At 37.9% G+C, this 26,813-nt stretch overlaps 1 protein-coding gene across 17 annotated transcripts in view; it reads left to right on the top strand.

The window, feature by feature from the left end:
- The window catches only part of foxp1 (forkhead box P1), a 702,210-nt gene that overhangs the window by 493,243 nt on the left and 182,154 nt on the right, over window positions 1–26,813 (top strand). For 16 of the 17 annotated variants that reach the window (XM_008105380.3, XM_062973812.1, XM_016991766.2 and 13 more), the window contains one exon: window positions 11,426–11,560. In XM_008105380.3, the coding sequence (XP_008103587.1) occupies window positions 11,426–11,560 (135 nt within the window). Of the gene's footprint in view, window positions 1–1,903; window positions 2,068–11,425; window positions 11,561–26,813 lie in introns of those variants that run through there. The other variant, XM_062973817.1, reaches the window with a different exon arrangement.

Here is a 26,813-nt window from a genome sequence, read left to right as displayed (position 1 = left end):
TTAAAGTAAGAGGCTTATGGGGAGGGGGAGGAATTAAAAATGTATGGATTTTCCTCAAGAAAGTTTTAGTGATCATTTCCACATAAGTGTTTTCTCCTCTGGTATTTAACTGTCTCGGGGATAGTCCAATTTAAGTAATATCCTCTAACAAACTAGAGTCTTTTAGTAATGGAAAGAAAAATCCAGCAGCTAATCAGATTGCCAACCAATTTTGAAGAAGTGGAGCTCTTGAGGGCCTGGAAACATAAATGGGTGGCATTCCCAGGCCTTTCTGCAGTTAATGAGTTGAAGCAGTGTGCTTCACTCCAGTTGCTTACTATGTTGAAGCACATCCCAGAGAAAGGTAACTGTGCTCTAGGCCACATTGGAATTTGGAGGCTTTTGAGCAGGCTTAGCAATACTTTGGATCACACTCAGAGATAACTATTCCAGGACATCTACAGGGGAGAAGTGAAGCACCAGACTTACTGCTCTTTTTTAAATAAAAAATAATGTTTAGCCTACATAATTGAGAAGTCTAATTAAAAGATTAACTGGTGAGCTAAAGGTGAGAACTGCTGAGTTAGTAAAGGCTTTTTACAAGAAACCCTCAATTTCATTCATGTTACATGCCAGGAGCAGAAAGCTGTGGCACTTAGAAGGTGATGCCTCTTTAAAGCAGATCTTTCCTATTCTGTATTCCCCCTCCCAGCTTCGTCTTTCTGTTTCTATGATCTGCCTTTTGAATGGTTTTTGTGGCTGATCAGTTCCACCTAATATGTCTCTTGATTTCTGCTATTGTAATACTCAGACGACATGCTGTTCTCTTCATTTTTATAAGCTTTAGATGCTCCTGCCTGTCATACTCTGGCGGTTTATCTTCAGCGTCTGGATTTGCTTTCAGACTTGCATGTCTATCAAGCTGCTGTTGCTTTGAATGTGAGATCAAAAGAAGATGAATTCCAGTATATATATAAAAAATCCTTGTATGAAGAAAAGATTGGGTCCTGTGTAAACATCCCACTGACAGCTCCCAATGAGTTATTTTAGCTGAGCATTAGCACCCGGAATGACAGACAGTCCATGTGTATATGCTAAATAACAAATATCAGTGGTTGTCGCACAGTGCAAAATGGCAATATATTTTCTAGAGGAGTCTTGTTCCTTTAAAAAAAGAATGAGAGAGAAAGCAAAACAGAGAAAGAAAAGTATTATACTGAATATGGTTTTTCTGCTGTTCATCTCTTTACAAGCTGCATTCAAATGCCAGTCCCAGTTTACTTTCCTTGACAATATCTCTGTCATTTCTCTTGTACGTCAAAAGACTGGACTTTGATAATGGAAGGCGAGGGAGGGGAAGCAGGACAAGGAATGAAGGGAACACAGCTTACTTAGTCATCTGGATTTAAATAGCTATTTTATTTTAGTATCTGAAAGGAAAATGTAGAAAGAGAATGTATCTGGCAGAACATATTGAATGCACACTCCTGAGATCTTAAGCCTCAAAGTGTAATTTATTTTAAAGGGGGAAAATGTTATGAAGGAATTTGAATAATTACTGTGAAGTCTGGCCAACCTTAACAGACATTTATTGACATAAGCGCGTGGGTACTACTGAGAGTGTGAAAAACAAGCTATCCAAAACTATGTACAAATAAAGAATTTGCCTAGCAGCATAGCTAAGATGCATTGGCCACTGTTTTGTCTAGTTATATATGATTTTTGCATGTAGGCCAGCTGCTTTAATAGGGTAGAATTAATGTAAATTTTTTTTGGAGTGTTGAACACAACTTTGAAATTACCTACAAGTTCCAGTTGATCTTTCAGCCTTGCAGATGGGGGAAAATTGCTTAAATTCTTGTGGTTTCTTTGTCATTTCATAAAAGCAGACGTTGCTACTGTGGAGGGAAGCCTCCCGTTGTTGCCTACAAAGGGCAGTCCTCCAGTGTGTTTTCCCTTCAGTGTGTGCTTCAGCTGCACAGCACTTCCTGTTTATTCAAACATCTTTTTACCATTCTTCAACCCCCTGCTTCAGAGAAACAGCCAGAACACATCTTCAGCAAGAAGACGGCAAACTAGAGAAAGACAGTAAGAGTGTGCTCTGTTAAACTCTTCATATTTTGTGGGTTTTTTTGAGGGGGGGGGGAATGGGGGACACAATGTGTAGCCGCAGTGAACTTTTAACTTGCTGTCTTGCTTGCCGAGGCATTCTTTTGCTGTAGGAAAATTTAATTGCCGAGGCTTTACAGCAAAATAAGATGATTCATGTTGTTTACTGCCTTGTTGGGCAAAGAAACAAGATGAAATGAAAGCTGGCTTCTGCTAAGTCTCCCTCCTCCTGTGCTCTGTAGCTTTTCAAATGTGTATCCGGAGAAGCCCTGGGTTGTCACTTATGTAAGGAGAAATGGTTTTCAGTGCGAACACGTGTACGAACCTGATGTGCTTTGTTTTGATATGTGTGTCTGTGTTGTCCTATCATTGGCTTAAGTTTAGAAGAAACGGCAGCAAAGAGGAGGGAGTTTGAATGGGGTCTGTCCCTTTAGAAACATCCTTTCCTCGCGATTGTCTTTGCATTTGTGAATCAGTATTGTTAATATTTGTACAGATTGAGTCCTAATAAAAACCAGGCTGCTGAGACAAGCATAGGTGTTATCTCTTTTGTATGACTGTTGTCTAGACTTTTGGGTTCTACAGAAAGAAAAGGGGGAGGAAAAGCAGAGGAGGACTTGCTTTTGCAAAGGGCTGTTAACTTTCATGTCAGAGGCTTTTCTTCAGATTTTCAGTCTCTGTAATATCTGCGAAACCTGGCACAGTCCAGAGATAGTCCTGATTAATATCTGTCACTCATGTTGCCACTCGTGTTCCATTTCTTCTTTTTTGTTTGTGTTCACATGGTTTAACAAATCGTACAGTTTTTATTGACATCTTAGCATAGTTTTATCAAAGTCTACCAATACTGACAAGCAACTTTTTATTCATTCATTTCAAACTTCCATCTCAGAGGCAGAAAGAATAAAAAGAAAATGGAAAGTGTATAATAGGTGGGGAGTATCCTTTGGAAAGCTTTGAAAAAATTAGAACATATCTTTGGATTCTATTAAGTCTTTAAACTTCTAGGAAGAGGAGCTTCTGGAACATAAACAGATTAAGCTTTGTGTTGTGACAAACTGCGAGTGCAACTGACACTGAACAATTCAGATGCCGGTATGCATTTTTGAAAATGCTCTTTTAAGAATATTTAAAAATGTACAGTGGGAAACAACAACATTTGCCTTGAGGACTGTTTGTTTTACAGCAAGATTAACTGCATAGGGAAAATGGAAAGAGTGACTGAAGTTATTTACTCAGATGTTAGTGTAGGTGCAGGTCAGCAAAACATACTGTGGGAACACTGGCCTGCTGCCTTTCTTAGTATCTCACTCTGTTTGATGACCATCAGATTTCCCAGCTCACTGATTTTGTTGTTTCTGGATGGCAGGCTGATTATTTATCAGAAGGGAAAGGGAGTAGCTCAAGCAAATAAACATGTGACCAAACTCCGTTTTCTTTGTGGCTAATAGAAGGATATGTGGAAAATAATAAAAGCGTTTTTTTCTAGTTTTTAATAAGAGGAAATTCTGTGTCATTTTAAGTTGAAAAAAGAAAAGCTTAAATGAGTCAACTATTTTGTGATTTGTGGCTTTGGTTTTCTGAAAATTCACATGGTTCTCAGCTGAAAATTAATCTGCTGTTTTGTATACTCTACCAATGGAATGTTTCCACAGATAATATTGCTAACCACTTGGGGCTTAAAGTCGATATATTGCAATTGTACTTGGTTCCCCACCTTCATGGAAAATGTTGTTTTCTTTTCTTTTTAACACATCAACTTGGTACTTGCTTAAATGAGAAATACTTGCAATCTTGTGGAAGGATAGATGCTGACTTTAGAGCATAATATTGGCAGAGCAGTTGTGCTGTCACCCCATTGGCTGTTAGGCAAACATGCAGAGTTTGCAACCATGTTAAACCTATTACAGGCACCCCTTTCCTTTTTTAAACACAGTTCCTATGAATCTTGTTGAGTAAAGTGTGCTTCTCTTTAATCATAGTTTGACAGAACGTTAAATAATTTTTCTGTGAAGAAAAACCCTATGAACTAACTATCAAAGAGGAAAACTGTGTGTCTGTTTTTATATATGTCTCTGTGTGTATATACAAAGGTGTATGTTCATATATACATACATAAACAAAGATAAATACACACACATATCATATCCTTTGAGGAAATGTTGCATGTTTTACCTGATTACATCAAATTACAGCAAATTGACATGCGCACAAAAGGGATTATACATTGGGTGGGCAGGTATAAATAGAATAGATGGACTTGCCTTCAGAATCTTTCCTTGTCTCTGGAGCTTGGAATTGCCCGTCATTTCCAATGCATGTATTATATCACCTTGTCTATAATATTAAGTGACTAGCTGCTGCACATCAGTTCTGTTATCTAGGGTCAAGATCATGCTGTCTTAGGGGAAACCTGTATGATGTTCACAAAATAACTATGAATCCCTTGTTTTAAAAAGGAAAGTTTTGCGTTTTAAATCGTTTGCATGATGTAAGTGGATTTGAAGGAGAAAGTTAAGGTGGGCAGCTTAGGACTGTAGGGTTGCATAAATACTCTAAGCCAGTGCAGTAGCTGATTTTCATTGGCACCAGTCGTTTTTCTCACATATAACCAACAGTGCTGATGGCTGCATCAGTCACCTGCATGTGAAGAAATGGCAGTGAGCTCTCTTCATGTACCCATAAATAACAGTAGACTTTCATATTTTCCACCACCTTTACCTTCCTTTATGAAGTTGCTGTTTTATACACCTGAAATATATTATGGTCTTCCATGCACCCTCTCTTCTGTGATGCAATCTGTGAGATGAAGCGAAAGGAGCTACATAATTATCTTTTTCTCAAGGAGTAAAAAAAGATTCAGCTTGGCTGACCCTATGTCTACTGTGCTATTGTCCTATATGTAAGTAGGTTAGTTCCTGTTTGGAACATCATAGTTTGCACCCACTAGTCCCCAAACAAAATGGGGCAGGAGTATGGTTGCCAAGCTCCACTGATAAGGAGAAGAAGTGGCTGATTCATTGCATGTTTTTTTCATCATCCTTGGTGATTTCTTCAAGTATACAAAGCTTCATTACATCTCAGAGTTTGAGGGAAACCTTAAAAAGCCAGTTAGAACTCTAATTGACCTTGGTGAGTGCTTTAATGTTTCACATTACTGTACCTGACCCTTTGGGACAGGCCTTGCATTCACATGGTATCCAGTCTTATCCTTGTCACTTTGTTGGTTTCCTCTTTCACTATTGATTAAAAAAGAACAAAAGAAGAGTTCTGCTGGATCATATCCAGTCTCCTATCTGCTAGGCATCCTGGTCCTCCTCGTGGTCCTCAATCACCCTCAGAAACTTATAAACAGGCCCCTGCTCTTACGTTGCCTCTAAGTATTGCCTGTTAACATCCAGGTTCCCTTTTGATGATGTAAATCTTCACACATTCTATTCTTGCAGGCAAAAATGAATAATTATACATTTTCCTAATTAAAAATTGTGCAGTTTTGAAGGCTATTTGCAGTTCAATACTTCTTCAGTGCAAAAAAAAAGTGGTTGTGGAGGGTTTTTTGCACATGAAACAGCATCTCAGAATACAAGTTTTATGTGCAGAAAAGCACATGCAGAATAGATTCCAAACTGCAAAGATTCTCACACATCTAGAATTTTCTTCTGATTACTTAACATTTACGAAAAGTGTTTTACTTCCACCTCTATTCTATAAAGAGATAATAATTCACAACCATCAAATCTTCTCTTGCCCCTTCCACATTGCCCTATATGTCAAGATCTGATCCCAGATTATCTGCTCATCTCAGATTATATGGCAGTATAGACTAATATAATCCAGTTTAAAGCAGATAATCTGGGATTAGATCCTGAGATTATAGGGCAATGTAGATCCAACCTCCGTTTGAATGTCTTCTGAGACATTCTCTTTGCCATTGCCATAAATATTTGGTTTTTGCCCTATTCAAGAAACACCCTTTTCTTGTTTCCAGTAAGCTTCCATCTTCTGCTGGATTGGTCTGCCACTAAATAGGACAAAGTTGATAGTAGGTAAAGAAAAAGTAAACCCACTCAAGGTTACAGTAAACTGAGAGAGAGAATTTTAGACATTTTAAATGTGTTTAAATGTGTATACCCCAACTTTCTTCTGGGATGGGACCCATTGATGATTGGTTTCACAGCAGTATATTTCATTTACTTATGTGCAAAATGCTTTATTAAAGTACCAGTGAATCTTTGAATATTTGATCGTTCCAAGAAGTTAGATGATCATCCTTCCTTCTCTCTCTCGCTCTGTGTGTGCGTACATACATACACACATATTTTTTTAAGAAATTGTGGAATGCAATTTGTAGAATCAAGCAGTTCATACTCTAAAAAATCATGTCATTGTACTGGACTGCTTACTGTGTCTAGAAGAGGTACAGGGCTTGCTTAGTTTTGGGCCTCTCTCTCAAGCAGTATTTGTCAGACTGGATTAGACTGTAAGTGCCAGCATTATAAGGGCTGGTGTCCATTGAGGTTGAATGAAGATCTCTAAGCTAATTTCACAAAAGCATTCCAAGTAGTCTCCAAATGGCCTAGAGGAAATAAGACGGGAAGAAAGGCAAGCTCTTCTGCTATATTAGTGAACTTGCTTTCTTTCAGCCTTCCTTTCTTTACTTGTATGGTCTCAGAGGAGCAATGCCTGCTGATTAGTCTTTAGAATTACAGGGCAAGCAGATTTGGTCTCAGGTTAAAAGAGAAGGGAGAGACTTGGAAGACTTTAGAGGAAAAAAGAACTACCAAACTGACTTGGTTTGACAAGTGGGACTCTCTATGTTGAACATGACTAACAGCATTCTGAGTATTTTTTGCAACACAAAAATAAACATTGGAAAAGAGTATCACCCACTTTCTGTGCTCTGCATAGATGCTGTCAACCAACACTGTTCTTTTTAGTACCCCTCAGACCTTAATTTGATCTATGTTCACTCACTCTTCATTCTAGAATATTCGAAGTAATAATTGAAAATGTTTTGAACATGTGAAAATACAGTTCTGCTCCGCTACCATAGTGCATCTGCAAACAAAGTCCCATCACTAGAAGGAATGCAAGTCCAAGCAAACAGAAAGACCAGTGAAATCCTAGCAGTTCAAATATGCAGGTGCTGCTGCTCTTCTTATTTTTCCTTAAATTCATTTTCATGGTGCAAGGATCGTAACATAAATCTATCATAGTTTTCTTGGCAAAATCTGTTAGTGTGAATTTGCCATTGCCTTCCTCTGGAGGCTGAGGAACTACAATTTGTTCAAGATCACCAAGTGGGTTTCTATGGTTAAGCTAGAACTTGAACTCTGGTCTCCCACAGTCCTAGGCCCCTTCTATACTGCCATATAATCCAGATTATCAAATCAGATCATCCACATTATCTGCTTTGAATTCGATTATATGAGTCTACATTGCCTTATAATCCAGTTCAAAGCAGACAATCTGGATTTTATATGGCAATATAGAAGGGGCCCTACTCCCAACATTCATGCTATTGCATTGGCTCTCAAAACAGGTGTGTCCCCATGCTTTTAACATATCTTGCCCTGGTATTGTGGTTTTGCTATTCTCTTCTACTACTTGGCTACACAATGCAAGTTGTAGCTGCTTCCTTGTTTTTCTTCCTTTCAGGGTTTATATACAACATCTCTTTTTTAATGGAAAGAAAGATTTCTTGTGCAGCAATCCACCCTAGCTTCTGAGAGGCAAATAGAGATTCTGTATTGCATCAACTTTTTTTTTTTTTGAAATACTCAAGACATGTCTGTTTAGATGAAAGTTTTTGTTTTGTGATGAGACCTTCACATATACAAAAGAGATTAACTTCAGTGATTCTTCATATCCTGGCCTCAGCATTTGAATCAGCATAAATAGAGAAACGAGCCATTAATTGTAGTAGTAAGTAGCCTGTTGATGCTTAGACCATAGGCCATTCATTTATATAAAATAAATAAATATAAAAGTACAGTAGAGTCTCATCCAACATTCTGGATTATCCAACGCAATTTTGTAGTCAATATTTTCAATACATTGTGATATTTTGGTGCTAAATTCATAAATACAGTAATTACTACATAGCATTACTGCGTATTGAACTACTTTTTCTGTCAAATTTGTTGTATAACATGATGTTTTGGTGCTTAATTTGTAAAATCATAACCTAATTTGATGTTTAATAGGCTTTTCCTTGATCACTCCTTATTATCCAACATATTGGCTTATCCAACGTTCTGTCGGCCCGTTTATGTTAGATAAGTGAGACTCTACTGTACTACATAAAATAAATGGCATATAGATGTTACACATTTAAAACATTCAGTATGATTAAAGTACAATGAAAACATTTTAAATATAAACAGCAATATTAGAATTATAGAATTGGAAAAAAAACCCAAGGGCCATCCAGTACAACCCACTGTTATGCAGGAAAATATGAGCAAAGCACCCCATTAGATGGCCATCCAGCATCTGCTTTAAAAACCCCAGAGAAGGAGATGCTTCCATACTCCAAGGCAGTGAGTTCTACTTCAGAACAGCTGTTACTATCAGGAAGTTCTTCCGAATGTTTAGGTGGAGTGTTTTCCTTCCATTCGAATCCACTACTCTGTGGCGCACTCTCCAGAGTAGCAGAAACTTCTTTCAAAAGGATGTCACATTGAGATTACATAAAATTAGATCAGATAAGGACATTCCCAGAGTAATCAAATGCAGTATATGTAGTCCTTTTTCAGAATTTTCATTGCCACCAGAACAATCATAGAATCACTATCACACCTGAGGGAGTACCTGGCTTCGGCATCTTAGAGCCCTTCTATACTGCCATATAAAATCCAGACTCATATAATCCAATTCAAAGCACATAATGTGGAACATCTGCTTTGATAATCTGGATTATATAGCATTATAGAAGAGTCCTTGGAATGCTATCCAGGTGATCTTAAATGTGAATCAGCAAAAAATGTATCTGTACTTGATAAAACAAAGGAGCAAGTATGTTGTAGTTGTGTTAATGGTCTTTCATTTATTGGATTTTTCCATATAACCTCATACTTCTATATTTGAAACTAATGTGGAGACAAACACAATGACAATACTGCTCATGAGCTAATTAAATCTTCTTGCCAAGTGGGCAAATGGCCATATTTATATATTTAAAGTGTCTCCGCAGGCAAGATGTTAGACGAGAAATATCCTGGGCATTTGATAGGCATCTTGTGTTCAAGTTAAGAGATATGATATGAGATATAATGTGTATTACATTCTTCTACTCTGATACCAGGCCTTTCTAGCTCAGAGATCATTCTGACTTACAGTACTAGCAGTGTCTTCTCAGTTAATTTAACAACACTGGATAATATTCATTTGTTAAATATCTCAGTGAACATATGTGGAAGGAAGTGTGGATGCCTCATTCTCTCCTTGCGTGTAGGCTTCTTGCATAGGACTATTTCTTTCTTGTTTTACATTAATGAAGTCTTCACTCTTCCCACTGTTAACACCTACGCATGTACTGAACGTCTCCAAGGAGACAAGGAAACCCTTGAGTCCAGCAATGGTGAATCCTCCAATGAGGCAGCTAGCAAGAGGCAACTCCTTGAGGCATCTAAGCTTCCAGCTGTCCTCCTGCAGACATTAATTTCCCTCTGGCTCCTACAGGCAGGCTTTCTCCTTTGCATCTGAAATTTTGGTGAGTGCTTGAGGTTTCTCCAAGTGAACTGGGTGGGGAAACACTTCATACATTTCTTTGTTCATTCCCCAGTTTCCTATTTATGTCACCTGGCTGCTACTCTCTCAACAATTCCAAATGTATTTCCAGCTCTGGCACTACCACTGCTGACTCCTTTTATAGCTTTCCTTCCTCACTGTTTCTTAAATCCAGCAATTGCTCCATTTCACATGAGTTCTTTTTTTAATGCTGGTTTCTAGCTTCGTCATAGATTTCAGGCCTGGAATTTCCATATACTGGGGATGTTGCATTCTGCTGTGCCACATTGCCCAGTGTGGTCTATATCTTTAAAGAGCTCTGTTTTCATGAGATTTACAGTGGAAAACTACATCTCCTTTATTAGTTTTTGTGTGAGCTAGAAAACCCTTTCTCCCCCTTTCCTTTCCATAGGGCACAGTTAACGCATGGCATTGACAGTCATAAGATATGGCAAGGACCAATTGTTTCGATGGTTTAAAAAGAGGAGATAGCTGTCAATAACAATTTGATTCTAATATTCATGTAATATTCAGAGGCTTCATATTCTTCCAAATGCTAAGAATAGCAACCAGGAGATGGCTATACTTATTTCATACCCTCTTGAGAAATTTCCCAGATAGAGTTGAGTATTGTTGCATACAGAGTTATACATGAAATTAATACGTATTTTGAGACATGTAGACTATACTCATCTAATCTGAGACCACTGACAAAAGATGCACTCTTATTATCCATCTTATTTGCTATGAATTCAAGGGGATTTCATTTCTGGGGCTAAGGCAGACTTTAAATAAAGATAGCTCTAGGACTTCCCAGTTCAGATGTTTGACTCTCCCCATGGAGAGAAGCAAGCAGGAAGGGCAGGGCAGGAAGGGAGGATATAAACCCAGAGTTGGTTTTAGATTGTCCCTGGGGAGAATGACAGAAGAAAATAATGTATGAAACAAATCCATCACAACTACTCTCATGAAATTTGTGCCTTCATTAGGGAGGAATAAAACAATTCTTTTACAAAGACTACATTTCTCAAGGGAATTTATTCTTGTGTCCTTTCAGAGAGTCTCAAAAAAGCTTAGGATGTTCACCACTGATGACTCATTAAACTCATATAAAACAGCCAAGGCTGTGTTCCTACCAACAAGCATTTCCCTTTGTATGTCACTCCTACAGAAACGATGGTTTCTTACATCATGGTGTAAAATATCCATACAAACAATCTGGAGAACTGACACTCTCTGCTGTAAAAGCTCTATCCAACCCCCCCCCCCCAAAAAAAAAAAAAGGTAAGGGTAGAATGTCAAACTATTCCCAAGGCCAATTCCCAAAACGTATTTCCAAGGCCAATTTTTAGCACAGTCAATCAACTAGGATCACTTTGGTCATTCATTGTGTGGTGAATGAGAGGTTATCATTACTTTGTGACTATTCAAGTACTGATTTTCTACTATCTTCTAGTCTGAATATTCCTGTGTCACAGGTGTGTTCAGTTTCAGCCAGGTCTTCCTAGGTTTCTTAGGTCAAGCACACCTTCGAAGGAATGTGCAGATAAAAGAACCCCAGAGTTTGTACTTGTTGACATTCATTTCTATCAATATTTTTCCCCAGGCTCTGCAGGTAGCAAGGCAGCTTCTGTTACAGCAGCAGCAGCAGCAGCAACAACAACAACAGCAACAACAACAGCAACAGCAAATCAGTGGGCTAAAGTCACCTAAGAGGAATGACAAGCAACCAGCCCTTCAGGTAGGAATCTCTGACTTGCTGTGATATAATAGGATCATTGATAAGGAAACAGACAGTAAGGATATGGAGAATAGTTGCTGTTTTTCTTATCCTTGTTGAGAAATGGTGGCACAAATAATTGAAACAACCCGTGGGGTAAATGGTCAACTGCTATAAGGTTTTTTTTTCACTCTATGACTTTTTAGCAAACTAAAAATTGAAGACTCAGGCACTGGTTATACAAATATTTATGTTCAAAAATATATCACATTTTCTGTGCGAAACTGGCATTTTGTGAACACACTAAGATTTGTAAAAACAGTTTTTCCAAAAAAGGGGTAAAATGTAAAAAAAAAAAACTTAGAAAATGCTCAATAGCTCATAAATTTGCCTAGCAGGAAGAAAACTTTTAAAATTATTACTTCTTGCATCTGAAAATGTAGTAAGTCAAGATTTATAACCCTAACAAATGATTTGAACAATGGTTTGATTTTTTAAAATGAAACTGAGCATTGTTCTTGTTAGTGGTTGTGATTCAACCATGCTTGATAGTATGAAACATGAGGCAGAAGTATATCACGAAAATGCAAAGAATGTGAGAGTAATATAGACCAGGTTTCAATTTAGTGATGAAGTTTTGTTTCTGAAATTAGTGGAACTCATCCAGCATCTTTTGTCCACCTTGCGTTAAGAAATTGACAGTTCTTTGAATTAAAGGACCTGTAGATACAGTTAAAAGCTATTGAAGTCAAGCTGGTATGGACAAACAATGTGAATTATAGAAATGCTAGTAATGTAACTTTGTGGTAAGGTTTAAATATTTTGATGAAAAGAAGGTAATTTTCCCCAAAGATATTCTTCACAAATAATGAAAGAAATCTGCCCCTTATCTTATTATGTGGGAGGTGAGATCACGCACACAAGTTGTCAGTTTCTCCACAGTTTTTTTTCAGTGTTTTGAGATAGCGTCTCTTAAAAAATGAGAAAGTTTACGTATATTCTTCACATCCCTACTTAATACATAAAAGGACTGAATTGTTATTCCTGTTACAGTTTAAGAAAATCTGAGTAGTTATCATTAATTCATTTTCCCCAATAACAAAGAGGTGAAATAGCACATGCTTGAAGTGGGGACCACATTGCTTGATGCTGCTGACTTGTGGGTGTGCTGGCAACTGAGACAGTGGTGAATTGGATAGGAACAGGCCAAAAATTTCTATCATTTGGGTTTTTTACTTTTAAAAATGGAAAAGTAAAGACATTGGCCTAAATCCAGTTAGTCCCAACTACAGTAGACCAGTTGAATAAAAGGAGCAATGGAGAATACATAAGTATTCATTTAGCATGTTTTTGGGACCATCCAGTGGTTTTAGGCCTTTTCTTAAAAATGTATATGTGATTACCTTAAACTTGTTTTGGTGGTATAACATCAACTGTAAGTGATTAACTTTTAAGAATAATTTTATAAACTGTGATCATGAATAAGGAGACTATCAGATTAAGTTTCATTCAGAGAGGCAGATGAGATTTACAGATGTGATTGAAAACTTGTAGGTCTTATGATAGTGGTCAACCTTGTGGTGCTTCTGTTTATTGGAAATTGATATTATTTCAAATGTCATCTCTTGATAAATGTGTATATAAAAACATTTTTGTGACAGAACTTAATACTGAATCCATGCTGTTTTGTTAAAAGTTCAAAAATATGTTAGTTTGGTCATTCCATAACTGATCCATTTGCCTTTTAATAGACTTTCTTTTACTGGGGACATTTTTAATGAGATATTGTGCTGGCAGGGCCCAGTGTCAGGTACTAGAAGAAGTGCTTTGTTGTGCAGATGTCTTAAGAATTGCTCCAGAGGATGAAATATGACTGTGTTGACCTTTCAGCTGTGAGCTTATTTGTCAGGATTCAAATAAGTTGAAAGGATCAAACCAAACAGTTTCCGTTGTCAGACTGGGAATTGTGTTTCAGAGGTCAACAGTGAGGGCCACGTTGCAAATTCCATAACGTCGCCAATTGTTGGTACATATTAAAGTATTTGAGCTACTTCTGCAGTCAGAGACACAATTAAAATTCTAATTTATTAATGTATACAGAGAGCTGGTCCAACCTGTCACTCACTGATTCAAATGACTGCCCATTCTTTTTCCACCCTTGCTCCTTGAGCTTTTGCATCCTTAAACCTACTCTTGAAAATAACAGACATTGTGAGCCCAGTGGCACAATAAAGATGTATATTTTAAAAGGGCTTGAGCATGGAAGAGAACTGTTAAAGGAAAATACACAAATGCACACGGATCCTTTCTTGTTCTACCTAACAAGGTGAAATATGGAATATCACTGTTTGCATCATTTTATCAACAATTACTGTACTCAGTGTAAACCAATGCCATGATTTTACATTGTTCCTAGTCTAGACAAGGCACTTACCAAAAGAACAAATTTCTTGGTCATTTTAAATACCATAATTGTGTTACTGGATGGGTTAATATTGGTTTAATTTTTTTTACAGTATATTTCAAAAAGTGATACAGAAGTCATTTTTTAAGGTGCTTGCCACTAAGTACAGTGTTCTCTCACTTATTGCGGGGGTGATGTCCCAGGACCACCTGCAATAAGTGAAAATCTGCGAAGTAGGGGTACTATTTTTATTTTAATATTTATATATTTTTAAATAGTTAGGTGGCCTTTCTCCTCCTTGCAAGCCCCGGGGAGCCAGTGAAGCCTTCCCTACCAGCATGGTGGGTCCCTTGCTCCGTGCCGGCCATATTGCTATGGCTACCTCTGCTCCTGCAGCCAGAGAAGAAGGAATGCCGCTCCGGCCCAGTGAATGAGCGAGTAAGGGAGGGTGGGTGAGAGAGTGAGGGCTTGTGGCAGTGGCGACAGGAGCCTGAAAGAGGCGGCCAGGCTCCTTCTGCCGCCGCTCCAGCTAGGCCATGCCGGGAAACGTGGAGGACTCAGAAGAGGGGGCGAAGTCCTCCATGAGTCCCACCCCCTCTTCCAAGTCCTCCACATTTCCTGGCATGGTCCAGCTGGAGGAGCGGTAGAAGGAGCCTGGCCGCCTCTTCCAGGCTCCTGCCGCTACCGCCACACACCCTCACTCTCTCACCCACCCTCCCTTGCTCGCTCATTCACCGGGCCGGAGCAGCATCCCGTCTTCTCTGGCTGCAGGAGCAAAGGCAGCCAGAGCAACATGGTGGCCACGAAGCAAAGGGGCAGCAGCAATGGGAATAAATAAATAAATAATTTCCCCATGAAACAGCGAGTCTGCAATAAGCGGACCGCGAAGTAGCAAGTGAACACTGTACCTTCTTATTTTCCTTTTCCAAAATTTATTGATTGGATGTTTATTTTACTTTTGCCAACAGAAGATAACTGGAGACAATTTACAATAGAAAATAAGAACAAGTGGTAACACAGAATAAAATTAACACTGTGTGTGTCTGTGTGTTTGTTTTTTTTTAAAAGAAATGGTTTTAAAACATGTCACTAAAAAAATACAGCACCCCCTCGGTAACCAGTTCCATTCCTAGAAGCTGAACAATTGCCAGAAGCCTGCCTGATTTTTTAAAAAGTATTTAACAGCCAGTGGAAGGACAGAGGAGGGGTGGGTACATAGGGCCTTCTTTGAAAGGGAGCCCCTGAGCCTAGCAGTAGCCACCAGGAAAAAGAACCCTGTTGCATTCCCACCAAACATGGCCATGGTGGTGGTAGTGGTGCAAATTGAATGGTCTCCCCTGAAGATCTCAAAGCCCAGTACTATATATACTCATGTATAAATTGACCTTTTGTATAAGAGTAGATCTTGGGGCCCAAAGTATGGATTTCAATATGATCTGTGAATAAGTTTATCATTTCATGGAGAGGGGAAAGCACTAGAGGTGTGCATGATATCATCTTGATATACTATATTCGGGGGATTCAGAAGGATTCTCGGAAGCGGGATATGTGACGGAGTCAGGCAAAGGCTGGCAATAATTGGACATGTGGTGGTCAATTTTCAGCTGTATCCAGCTGCCATGTGAGAAGAGAAGCCGTTCATACGAGTTTTTCCTCCTCGTTAGCCGTGCCCAGAGCCAATCAGAAGATGAAAGCGGATCATGTGTTTTTTTGCAAAGCTGGTCTTTATATACTAGGGTGAGCAATGCCAGTTTTCTGTGGCCTCCTGGCATTTGAGAGAGAGAGAGAGATCTTTCTAGCTAGCTCCGTGTGTTCTATCTCAGTCCCATCACTGCTTCTTAGTGCTAAGGGATTGCATTTTGAGATTTCCAACTTTTTTCTTCTGCATTAAATTTTCTTCGTTAATATCTTTCTTATAGTCCTTTTATTTTACTAGTAATTTTGCTAGAGAAGAGTGGGTGAGCATGCATTTGAGGGGGAGGCTGTGAGTTTAAAAAGGGCTCTTTGTGTGTATTTGTTTAAATATTTTAAGAGGGTTTTTTTGTTTTTTTGTTTTTTGTTTTTGTTTTTTTGCTTTAGGTTGACTGAGTGTGGGATAGGCTTAGGGAATAGCTTGACTCCCTTGAGTCCTCACGAGGAGAATTTCCCCAGCCCTACCTTCTGGCTTCTGTACTTTGTCCTGCACCAAAAGCCTAGTCCCCCCCCCGCCCACCCCCCAAAAGCAATTTCTTCTTCTAGTTCACAAATTTGACTTTCAGTATCTACTGTTGCCTTCCCAGCCCTACCTTCTGGCTTGTGTATGTGTACTCCTGCACCAGTTATGTAACACCCCCCCAAAAAAATTACCCCAAAAAGCCCTTTCATCTTGGTAATTCACCTCTTTGACTCCTATTTTTCTTCTGGCTTCTGTGTGAGCGCTGTGCAAAGCCAGAAACCTGAGCCTATTTTTCCTCACAATTTTTTTTAAATACTGTACCCCCCACCCAAAAAAAACCTGTTGTTATTCTTTTCCCTATTTTTCCCTATGCACACACACATTCTTACACATAATAAATATAGGAATATATATATAAAAATGATGATGATGATGATGATAACAACAACAACAACAATAAAATGAGGTGTGACCGTAGTGTAGGTGGCTCTGCTTGGTCAAGTGTCCAGGCTTTGAGGCAAGCGAAATCCAGTGGAAATGGGAGAAACAGAGGAAGAGGTGGTACTCATGAATGTGATCATCCCACACCCACCAAAATTCAAAGAACATCTTTGGCGGGGGGGGGGGGGGCGGCTGCTGCTGCTTTTTAGACATTTCATTTATATAAACTTTAAAATTATCCTTAAAATCATTGAGGTTTTGGAGGTCTTGCAGTTGTAAATGTGTCCTCCAAGTGTGGCCATTTTTGTCCCTTTAGCCCTAAAAATGACAGAAAGTGGAGCCTCGCCATTTCCTCCAGTATTACCGATGGGCCAGATCTTCCCAGAGTGAAAACAGAATTTCTGGATGGCGGATCATGAAACAGTATTTTCCCCCTCCTGGTTTCGGAATTTCCCAGCACACAGAATGAGGGCAGACCAAAAGCGAAACAGTTTTTGACAAATCACATGCCCCTAGAAAGCACCAATGCCTCCTCAGGGAGCATTGATTCTCATAGTATGGACTAAGTTGTTGCCTTTTGCCATTCTGTTCTGATAATAGCCTTAGTATACAGTACTCACATCGAGCTGTGGATGTCGGCTCAGCTGAGTTTCCATGGCCAAATTGGGATTCAAACCCTGGTCTGAAGAAACGTAGTCTGATGTCCAAACCACTAAACCATGCTAGCTCTATGACTACTGCAAACACTCACACACATAGTGTATGGTTGCTCAATGTCTCCTTTGTCTAATTTAATAGTGTTGGGATGTGTATGAAACGAGTAAGAGCTAAGTATCAAATCTGATACGTTGTCCATTCCTATGAACGCAACAATGAAGCAGTGAGAACATTCCATACATCTGTGTTGGTCAGTCTGTGACATCACATGTTTGGAGGCTTTGATGCAAGAATACAACACGGTTTATGTCTTCCGGCAGGGCTAGCTAGCTTTCTTTCTTTCCTCTTGACCTTGACAGCTGTTGTTGGAGACAGGTTCTAGCACATTTCATATGTTTTTACATATAAGCATTTTATCTGAGATGTGGTCTACATCTAGATATAAAACAATAAATCTCCAGATGGAAATGCTGTGACTCACAGTTTTAAGCATACTTAGTATACGGTTTTGTCTTTTATTTGGCAGATAGGTTTGCCTCACAGCCCAATTATACAAACAAAAGAAATTTGAAAGTTTAAAGGACTGGTTTTTATTGCAAGAAATTAGACCATAAAATATCAAAACCTCAAAAACTACATAGGTAGAGAATAAACATTCAACATCTTTGTGGAAATATTTGCCATTGATGTCAGCTTATTATTTTGTAATGTGATATAGCCCTGGAGATTTTTATCTTCTCTTAACCAGGAGGTGAATATCTCAGAATACATTTTCCATTTATTACAGCATGGACTTTTAATCACTGTTTGGGGGGCTTCATTTTTGTTTTTAGTAATTTTAGTGCCAAATCTAGTTGTTGGCATAAGTGTATAAATTAGGGAGGGAAATCAAGATATATGCATTTGCTGAAGAAAATCAAACTTTGTGAGTTTGACAGCAGTAACCTGTGTTTGTAAAATTATATCTTTTGTTGAAAATGTCTGGAGGAGCATCCTGAAGTTTCTTGATTTGTAAGGCTTTGCAATGTTAGTGTAGCATTAATAAATGAGGAAAAGGAATAGCATACACCCCAAACATCATTTTCATTTCTTATGCACAAGAAAGACCTTGTTGAAATATGTCAGTGCCTTTTAATGTAGGTTGCTTCCAGAAATAAACTAGTGTCACATATCCCAGACAACTCCCAATTTCACTATATACCAGATTTAGCAGCATCCACACTACTTATGTATTTAAAAAAATAAATATATAACCCAATCATAAATGATAATAGCTACTGTGATTCCTAACATATAAAAATAAAATTTAAAGTTTTCAGGTACAAAATCAAAATAACATAAAATAAGCCCATTCGACAGAAAAAGTAAAACTATAGTGTCCAGAAGGAGAGACTACAAGCAAAACAGTACCAAACAAAAGTCATCATATAATTACAGAAGGCTTGTAAATGCAGGGAACAGGCAAATCTCCTATAGAACAGAATTCCAGGAATTGGAATAATAGCAGATAAACTCCTGTCCACATACTTGACTAACCTCTGAAGATAGAAACATGCAGAAACTACTCTCCCCCTAAGAGCAGAGGACACATGTGGAAAAAATGCCTTTTTAATATCCTGGATCCTGATAATTTTATAATTAGATTAACAAAAACCACCAACAAATATATAAGCCAACCTTCTCTCCTTTCTTCATGTATCTTGCTCGTATAGCTTACTGCAGACATGTCATGCATCAGCCTCCTGAAATTAAAGGGCAAAATACATGAGGAGAAGAGAGTAAAATAGAAACATTGAAGAGGGAAACTAGTTCTTCTAATAGGATAGATGCTGAAATTTATGTTCATTGTAGGCCAACTTAATCTGAAAATGGTCTGCCATGTGCACAGAAGCCTCTGGGAATGCAACTGTCCATTTAAATGACTATTTGTGATGACTCATGGGCCATGTAGTCCCGTTCCTAGTACTATTGTGGCAGATGAAGAGGACAACTTGGGTTTCCCACCGTTTCAACCAGAATTGGAGCCCTTGCACCTGCAAGATGTTTGCCCACAAGAAGTCAGCCAAACAAGCCTTGAGCAGAAATCTCCCCCGTTTTCTCGCCGGGATAATTATAATCGAGATAGAGGCGCTAGGGAGGCGAATCGCAGAAGCGCCAGAATTGCTGCCAGACAATTAGCTGATTAAGCCTGTTTCCCTTGGGAAATCTTAAGGAGTCATGCATCTGGACACAGTATGGGTTTCACTTCTTGTTCCCCAGGGAAAGTGTTCCTTGGCGGGAAAACAAGATCCTATATAGGTGTTTAACCGCAAGGGGATCCTTGCGGAGTCAATTCGTCAGCTTCGGGAGCGAGATCGTGTGTGGACTCGCTATTCCAGTTCCTTGTTTCCAGGACCTTGTCCTTGTTCCAGCCCTGCCTTGTTTCCCCGGACCTTGCCACGGACCTCGCCACGGACCCTGTTCTCGTCTCTTGCTTCTTGTTGCCTTGAATCAAGCCTTGTTTGCCAAGAATCTATTTTGCTCCCCAGCCTTGTTGTCAAGCTCCATTGGACTAAAGGACCTTGTCATTTCCCCACACTTTGCTTGGCAAAGTGTGTGTTTCGGTTATTGGATTATAACTTTGGACTCTAATATCACATATTGGACATTGTTTTCTTGGACTATATTTGACCTTTCCTGAAAGGTCTACTTCTGAACTTTATTCTTCACTTGTTTTATTGACTTTATATAATCCTTTAATAAAGATATTAGATAGATTCTGGTCTCTGTGCATGGTTATTGGTGCTCTGCAGCCTGGGTCCTGACACTATTTCAGGGTCCCAGGCCATTTTAGATAAAGTGTAATCTTTAAGTGATCTGGGAATGATCAATAGGAGAAATAACCAGTGACTAGTGAGGGTGTATCTATGGGTGTCATGGAACTATACTGGAGACACTGGTGGAACTTATGTGCTGCCGTATGCCTCCCGCTCTTCTGGTGGTGTCCAGTCTTTCTAATCTCAATAGGGAAACCATGGAGTAGATCTTCTGAAGATTATCTTTTAGCAAGAGAAGCTTCATAAGGATATAGGCAACCATGCAAATAAGTTGGGCTCAAATTATTTGTAGTTTCATTGATACTAGAACAGGTTCTGTGTCTGTAAAAAGATGAAATTGAAATTGCTTAATTGCTGCAACCATGAACCTCCCATGAATGAAACTGTTACCACTTGAAAGGGTGGGGTATAGCGTTTTAAATTATTACCACTAGGTGCCTCTCCCAGCACACAAACTGCCCCTAGCCTCAGTCATTCGCAAGATGGCGATCCCACAACGTACAGGCTAATTAGGTATTCTTTGTTTGTGTGGTTATTTTTGAGATTTGTTTCTGGCTCATAATGATTGGTAAAATCTGGTAACTTGACCACTCATTAAATCATGTGTAACTTTTTGTGTAATTGTAATATGTTGCCATTGTGAAATATACTGCTTCGAAATGGGCTCATCATTTTGAAAAACCCAATACTGTATATTGGTCGATGACTGGAAGGTGACTGAACAGGAGAAGAATTTTCACCTGAAGTAGAAGTGATATCGCCAACCATCCCAAGACAGATTTTGTTGTGTTAAAAGAGTGACTTCTGTACTCCATATAGAGTTTCATGTTAGAAAAAAGAGCAGAAAAGCTTAGGTCCCTGCATCTTGACTACTCTCTTTAGCTAGATCACAAGGTTTGGGATGAAGAGGAGAAATCAAAGCAGTAGCAAAACTCTTTTCTCAAACCTATGTGTTTTAGGTCTGTAATTTAAAACTTTGTGTCACAGAAAATTAATAAAATGCTTATGCAACCACTTTAGGTCTCTGTTTGAGCCATGGTCCAAGCATTTTCATTGGTCATTTCACTGACCATAACTGAACCAAACCTCACCAGACACCGTGAAGCAGCAGTATTATCCGCTGAGGAGCATGCTGGTTGATTTCTTGAATAAATAAATGTTTTGGGTTAGCTTCCTTCCATTTAAGAAAGTTATTCAGATTGGAGAGTCAAAAGATTATACAGGTGTAGTCTTGTCTCGGCAGAGGCAATTCTTAGTCTTACATATTTTGTGGTTGTCAGATTAAGAAGTCTACTACCCCTGGGATCATTGTATTTTCAGCAAGCTGTAAAGAAAAAAACTTGTATTGTCAAATGCTTGAAGAGTTTGGACCCTTCAGATGATGTCAAGATATATTTAGTATTATGCATGTTGTAATATTGTTTGGGTGAAATGGCTCTGTGTCTACATCTTGTGACCCACCTTTAAGAAGTACTTGTGGTAGAGCCATAGATAGCATCATTATTGTTAAATTAAGATTTCTAGGCAAATACGTATATACAGGCTGCAAACCTACATACCGTGCCAGAACATATCTCAGCTTTTGTTACTTTATCAGGGAAGAAAACAGATGAAACATATTTAACTGGTCAGAAATGTGCAAATTGCTGACAAAATGACATATGTAATTAAGAGTGCTCCTGCCATTTTACCTTGTGGTTTACACCTACAGTGTTGAAAAAGAGAGTGACTCCCACCTCGCTAATTACCATTATCACTGAAATGGTAGGGTTTGAGTCATTAGTTCCATGTGCATTTAATTAGAGGAAGGCTGAAATTGGATTTAACTTATTACTTTTTCATGGATCACTTTCTTGTCATCACTTCAAATTGGATTGCAGCCCCAGGTAACTAATTATGAGAGCCACAGGATCAAGAGTGAAAAAAAGGTAATTAGGAATAACACAGTTGGACCCTTGCTGATAGTCCACTTGTGCTTTGGGGGGAAAAGAGAGAGCTGCATTTTGTAGTATTATAGATTATGGAGTTAAAGGTATGCAGTATTACTAGGAATCATGGGAGCTTGACACCACCTATAGTGGTTTATATGATGTGCAGCTGGGTTGAAGATGTTGTAGCAACATGGTTCCACAATCAGCCCCTTAATACCAAGATTAAACTTGTAAAAGCAACAGATTGGTTGTAGGCATGAGGCATTTAGACAATTGTGTAGTCAGGGGTCTTTACATGTATGATTACATCGAAGCTGTCAAGACTCAAGATTGTTCTTAACTATGGTAAAGAGACTTTAAATACAGCAGGTTTTTACACTTGATAATGTCTTAATGAAGGTACTTGATGCTTCAGAAGGATTTTGCATACTTCATAGGGGGTTGTTTACAATGTGGAGAGATCAGGGTGCTGCAAATTTAATATGCATGCATATTGGTTTTTGGCTGCCTGTGTTGCATTCTGGAGGAAATACTTTATCTTCATGTGCGAACCAGATATTTGTAACTGCAGGTGGTGTTTATCATTGGTATAATCTAGGAAAAGGGGTTACAGATCTTGCAATGATGTCTGCTTTTGATATGCTTCCCACATATTTCACCTTTGAACCTAAGGTAAATTTCACCAGCCCCATATGCATAGGAATGTTTTGTGCTGTGCATCAGAGAAAAGATTTTATTTTTTATTTTTTATTATAATTTTTATTGAAAGGTTGTTGTTTTTTTTAACAAATGCATAAAAAGAGAAAGCAGAATTAACTATGGGGAATTTACAGTGGTAGTTAGGTACATTTTGAATTGGAAAGGGGTAAGGGAAAAAAGGGGAAGGGGAGGGGTAATGGGACATAATAAGGGAAAGAAAAGAGGGAGGAGATTAAGATAAAGGGGTAGTTTGTCCAACTTCCGTTTTCATCGCTACAGGTTATTCGTTTACTGGTTCCTCTTATGTTTCCTTATTTACTGGATGGATTTGTTAAATTGTGTATTAGCTTTGACAAAGATTTTGTTATTCCTTTGGTAAGTTTTTTAATCTATATTCCTTATATTCCTCATAATATGACCAGTCCGTATGTTTTATAGGTTTTCCTTTATGTTGTCTAATCAAGTATGTTAATGTATCCATATCATATACTTCTTCCAGTTTACCAAGCCACTCATCAATGCTTGGGATATTCTGTGTTTTCCATTGCTTTAAAAATATAATTCTCACCGCTGTATTCATGTACGTAAATAAAATGTCCTCGTTTCGGCTAAAATCCGTGTCTTTGTCAGTTATTCCTAGAAGGTAATACTCCGGCTTGAAAGGGAAGGTCTTTTTGAATATTTTTTGCACTTCTGAGTGTATGTTTCTCCAAAATTTATGAGTTTCCTCACATGACCACCATACGTGAAAAAAGGAGGCCACTTGGTCTTTACACATCCAACAATTATTTTGCACGTTTGGATACATTAAACCTAATTTTTTGGTGTAATATACCACCTATGAAAAATTTTCAGCCAGTTTTCTTTTAAGTCTGTGACATATGTATAATTGAGTTTTTTATGCCAAATTTGTCCCCATTCCTCTAATTTAATTTGTCTGCCTACGTTTCTGGCCCATCTTACCATAAAATCTTTAATCACTTCAGTTTCAGTTGACCATTCCAATAACTTATTGTATAAATACTGTTATACCTTTTTTTCCATCTCTAAGCAGCCTGTCCCATACCGTCTTCATATCGTTAAAGCCTATTTGATTGCCATTTGCATATTGGTCTCTAATTTGAGCATATTGAAACCATGATAAATTTGTGTAAATCTTTTTTAACTCCTCTTGTTCTCTGAGCTGAAATCCATTGTTTCTTTTTATTAAAATTTCCTTGTAGTTTGCCCATTTCTTCCACCCAAGAATTTTCCTTTGGCTAGCCTCCAAAGGTGAAATCCACATCAGTATTTTTTTATACATGTATTTTTTATATTTCTCCCAAATCTTTATAAAAGAGGATCTCACAAAGTGATCTCTTTTGAGTTTTAGAACCCTTTTGAGTTTTAGAAAAGCCCAGGCTTTTGAAGATTAAACGATAATGACGACCCAGACTGATTTACGGCTACAGCACGAGGATTTTGGAGGAATGGATTTTAATCATATGTTTTTATATTTTTTATATTGTTTTAATTGTTTTATTGGATTTTTATAGCTGTTTTAATTATGTATAGGCATCGAATTGTTGCCAATTTTGTACGCCGCCCTGAGTCCCTTCGGGTGAGAAGGGCGGGATATAAATGTTGGAAATAAATAAATAAATAAATCTCCAAAACGTTTTTCAACCAGTCGTTTGTCGTATCCCACATAGGCTTGCCAGCCCCGCCTTAGATCAAATCCTTCAAGGTCCAATAATTTTTCATTTCTTAAAAAAGCCCAATCTATCACCCATGTCAGTGTGGAAGCCTCAAAATATAACTTCAGATTCGGAAGACCAAGTCCCCCCCTGTTTTTTGAGTCAGTCCTAATTAAATTTTTGATCCTGGGTTTCTTCCGCTTCCAAATAAATTTTGAGATATCTTTGTTCCAATCATTAAATATTTTGCTGTTCCGGATATTGGGAAGGTTTTGGAAAAGATATAGCATCTTAGGTAAAATGTTCATCTTGATTAATGCTATTCTTCCCAACAGTGAAATGTTTAAATTCCTCCAATTCTTCAAGTCCTTGCTTATCTCTTTCCATTTTTGGAAATCGTTATTTTCCAGTAATTGTGTCTACCAGATCCCCAGATATTTGATTTTTGCGACTACCGCAATGTCTACTTTTTCTTGTAATGCTTCTTGGTTCATTTTTGTAATATTTTTGGTTAGGATTTTTGTCTTCTTTTTATTAAGATGAAATCCAGCTACTTCTCCAAATTCTTCCAGTTTGAATATCCACCTCTGCATATTTTTCCTCGGCTCTTTGATAATACATATTATCTCCCATTTTTCTGCCAGGTTAAAAACATGTTTGTTCTTCAGTAATCCAAGTACTCAGGAATTCCTTGAACCTATTTGCTAAGAGAGTCGTAAAAATTTTGTAGTTTAAATTGAGAAGAGATATTGGACGATACTTTCTAATATCAGTTGGATCACCATTTTCTTTAAGGTATAGTGATTATCTCTGCTATTTTCCAAGATTCTGGGATGTCATGTCCTTGCAAGATATGGTTCATAAGAATTTTCAGATGGGTGACTAATTCATTCTGTAAAGTTTTATAAAAACTTGCCGAGAACCCATCTGGTCCCGGCGCTTTGTTTACCTTCAATGATTTGATTGTTCTCCTTATTTCGTCTTCTGTTATTTCCTTATTCAGTAACTCCCGTTGAGAATATGTAATTTTCTCAAGTTTTTGCTTTCCTAGGTATTGAGCTATTTTAGAGGGTTCCAATTCTTTCTCTTTGTATAGTTGAACATAAAACTTATGAAATTCTTCAATGATACTCTTATCAGAAAAGAAATCTTTGTTACAGTATTTTCTCTTATTTTAATTATTTATTGATGTTGTCTCTTCTTTCTTATTATCCTAGCCAACCAAGCTCCAGGCTTGTTGGCGTTCTCAAAATTGTACTGTTTAATAAACTTTAGGTTTTTTGCCATATCCTCTAATTCAATCTGACCCTTTTCTTTTTTCATTTTGCTTAATTCTTCTAATAATAATTTGTCCTGGGGGTTACTTTTCAACAATTTTTCTTTTACTTCAATCTCCTTTTCTATTGCATTAATTTTCTGAAATTTTTGTTTATTTCTTCTGGATTTCTGCTGGATTAGATAACCTCTTATAACAGGTTTATAGGCGTCCCAAACTATTTGGGTTTTAGTTTCATTCTGGACATTTATCTTAAAGTACTCATTAGTAATATTTTTATATCTATTTATATCTTCTTCCAATTTAATTAAATTGTCATCCAATCTCCATTTGGGCTTCTTCGGCTTACAATTGAGACACAATTCAATTAGACTGTGATCTGATTTGTCTCTAGGTAATATTTTAATTTCTGATACTTTAGTAATGATTGAATTTGATGCCCATCCCATATCAATCCTCAACCAAGAGTTATGCCTATTCGAATAAAAAGTATAGTCCCTTTTCGAAGGATTATGGGAACGCCATGTATCATGCAAGTTAAATTCCTCCTTCATAGTAAACATATTTTTAGGTAAAGTCTCTTTGTTGTCCTTTTTAGACCTTTTCCCTTTTTTAGATTTGTCCAAATTGGAATCCAGTACTCCATTAAAATCTCCAAAAATCATTATATGTTGAGCTTCCGTTCTTGCGATCTGCTCACTTAACTGTTTTGTAAATTGGGTTTTGGGACCATTTGGTGCATAGATATTGCAAATCAAAAAATTTTGGTTCCCAACTGCGATTTCTACCCCCACATATCTACCTTCTGTATCTTTAAATTTTAACTCTGCTGGGATATTTCCTCTAATGTATGTTACCACTCCTCTCTTTTTCTTTGTATCAGCTGAATAAAATTATCTTCCTAATTTTGAGTTAGTCAAATACGTCACATGTTTTTGTGCGATATGAGTCTCTTGGAGAGCCACAATGTCATATTTCCCCTTTATAAGATTATTCATAATGGCTTTTCTTTTATTGGGTGCATTAAGGCCGTTAACATTGTTCATATAACATTTAAATTGGCAGTTTAGGTCAAGCATCATCATGTTTTTTCTCTGTGTGTACAGTGTCTTCTTCCTCATCCTCTTCTTCGTTATGGTTGCTATCCATAGGGTCTGAGCCTTCGTTTACATCAGGGTCCTCGGGAGAATGGTACCTGGCTCTTTTTGGCTTTTTTTTC

Source organism: Anolis carolinensis, chromosome 2, assembly GCF_035594765.1.
Source record: "Anolis carolinensis isolate JA03-04 chromosome 2, rAnoCar3.1.pri, whole genome shotgun sequence".
Lineage (NCBI taxonomy): Eukaryota > Metazoa > Chordata > Lepidosauria > Squamata > Dactyloidae > Anolis > Anolis carolinensis.
This window is presented reverse-complemented; position numbering and strand designations above follow the sequence as displayed.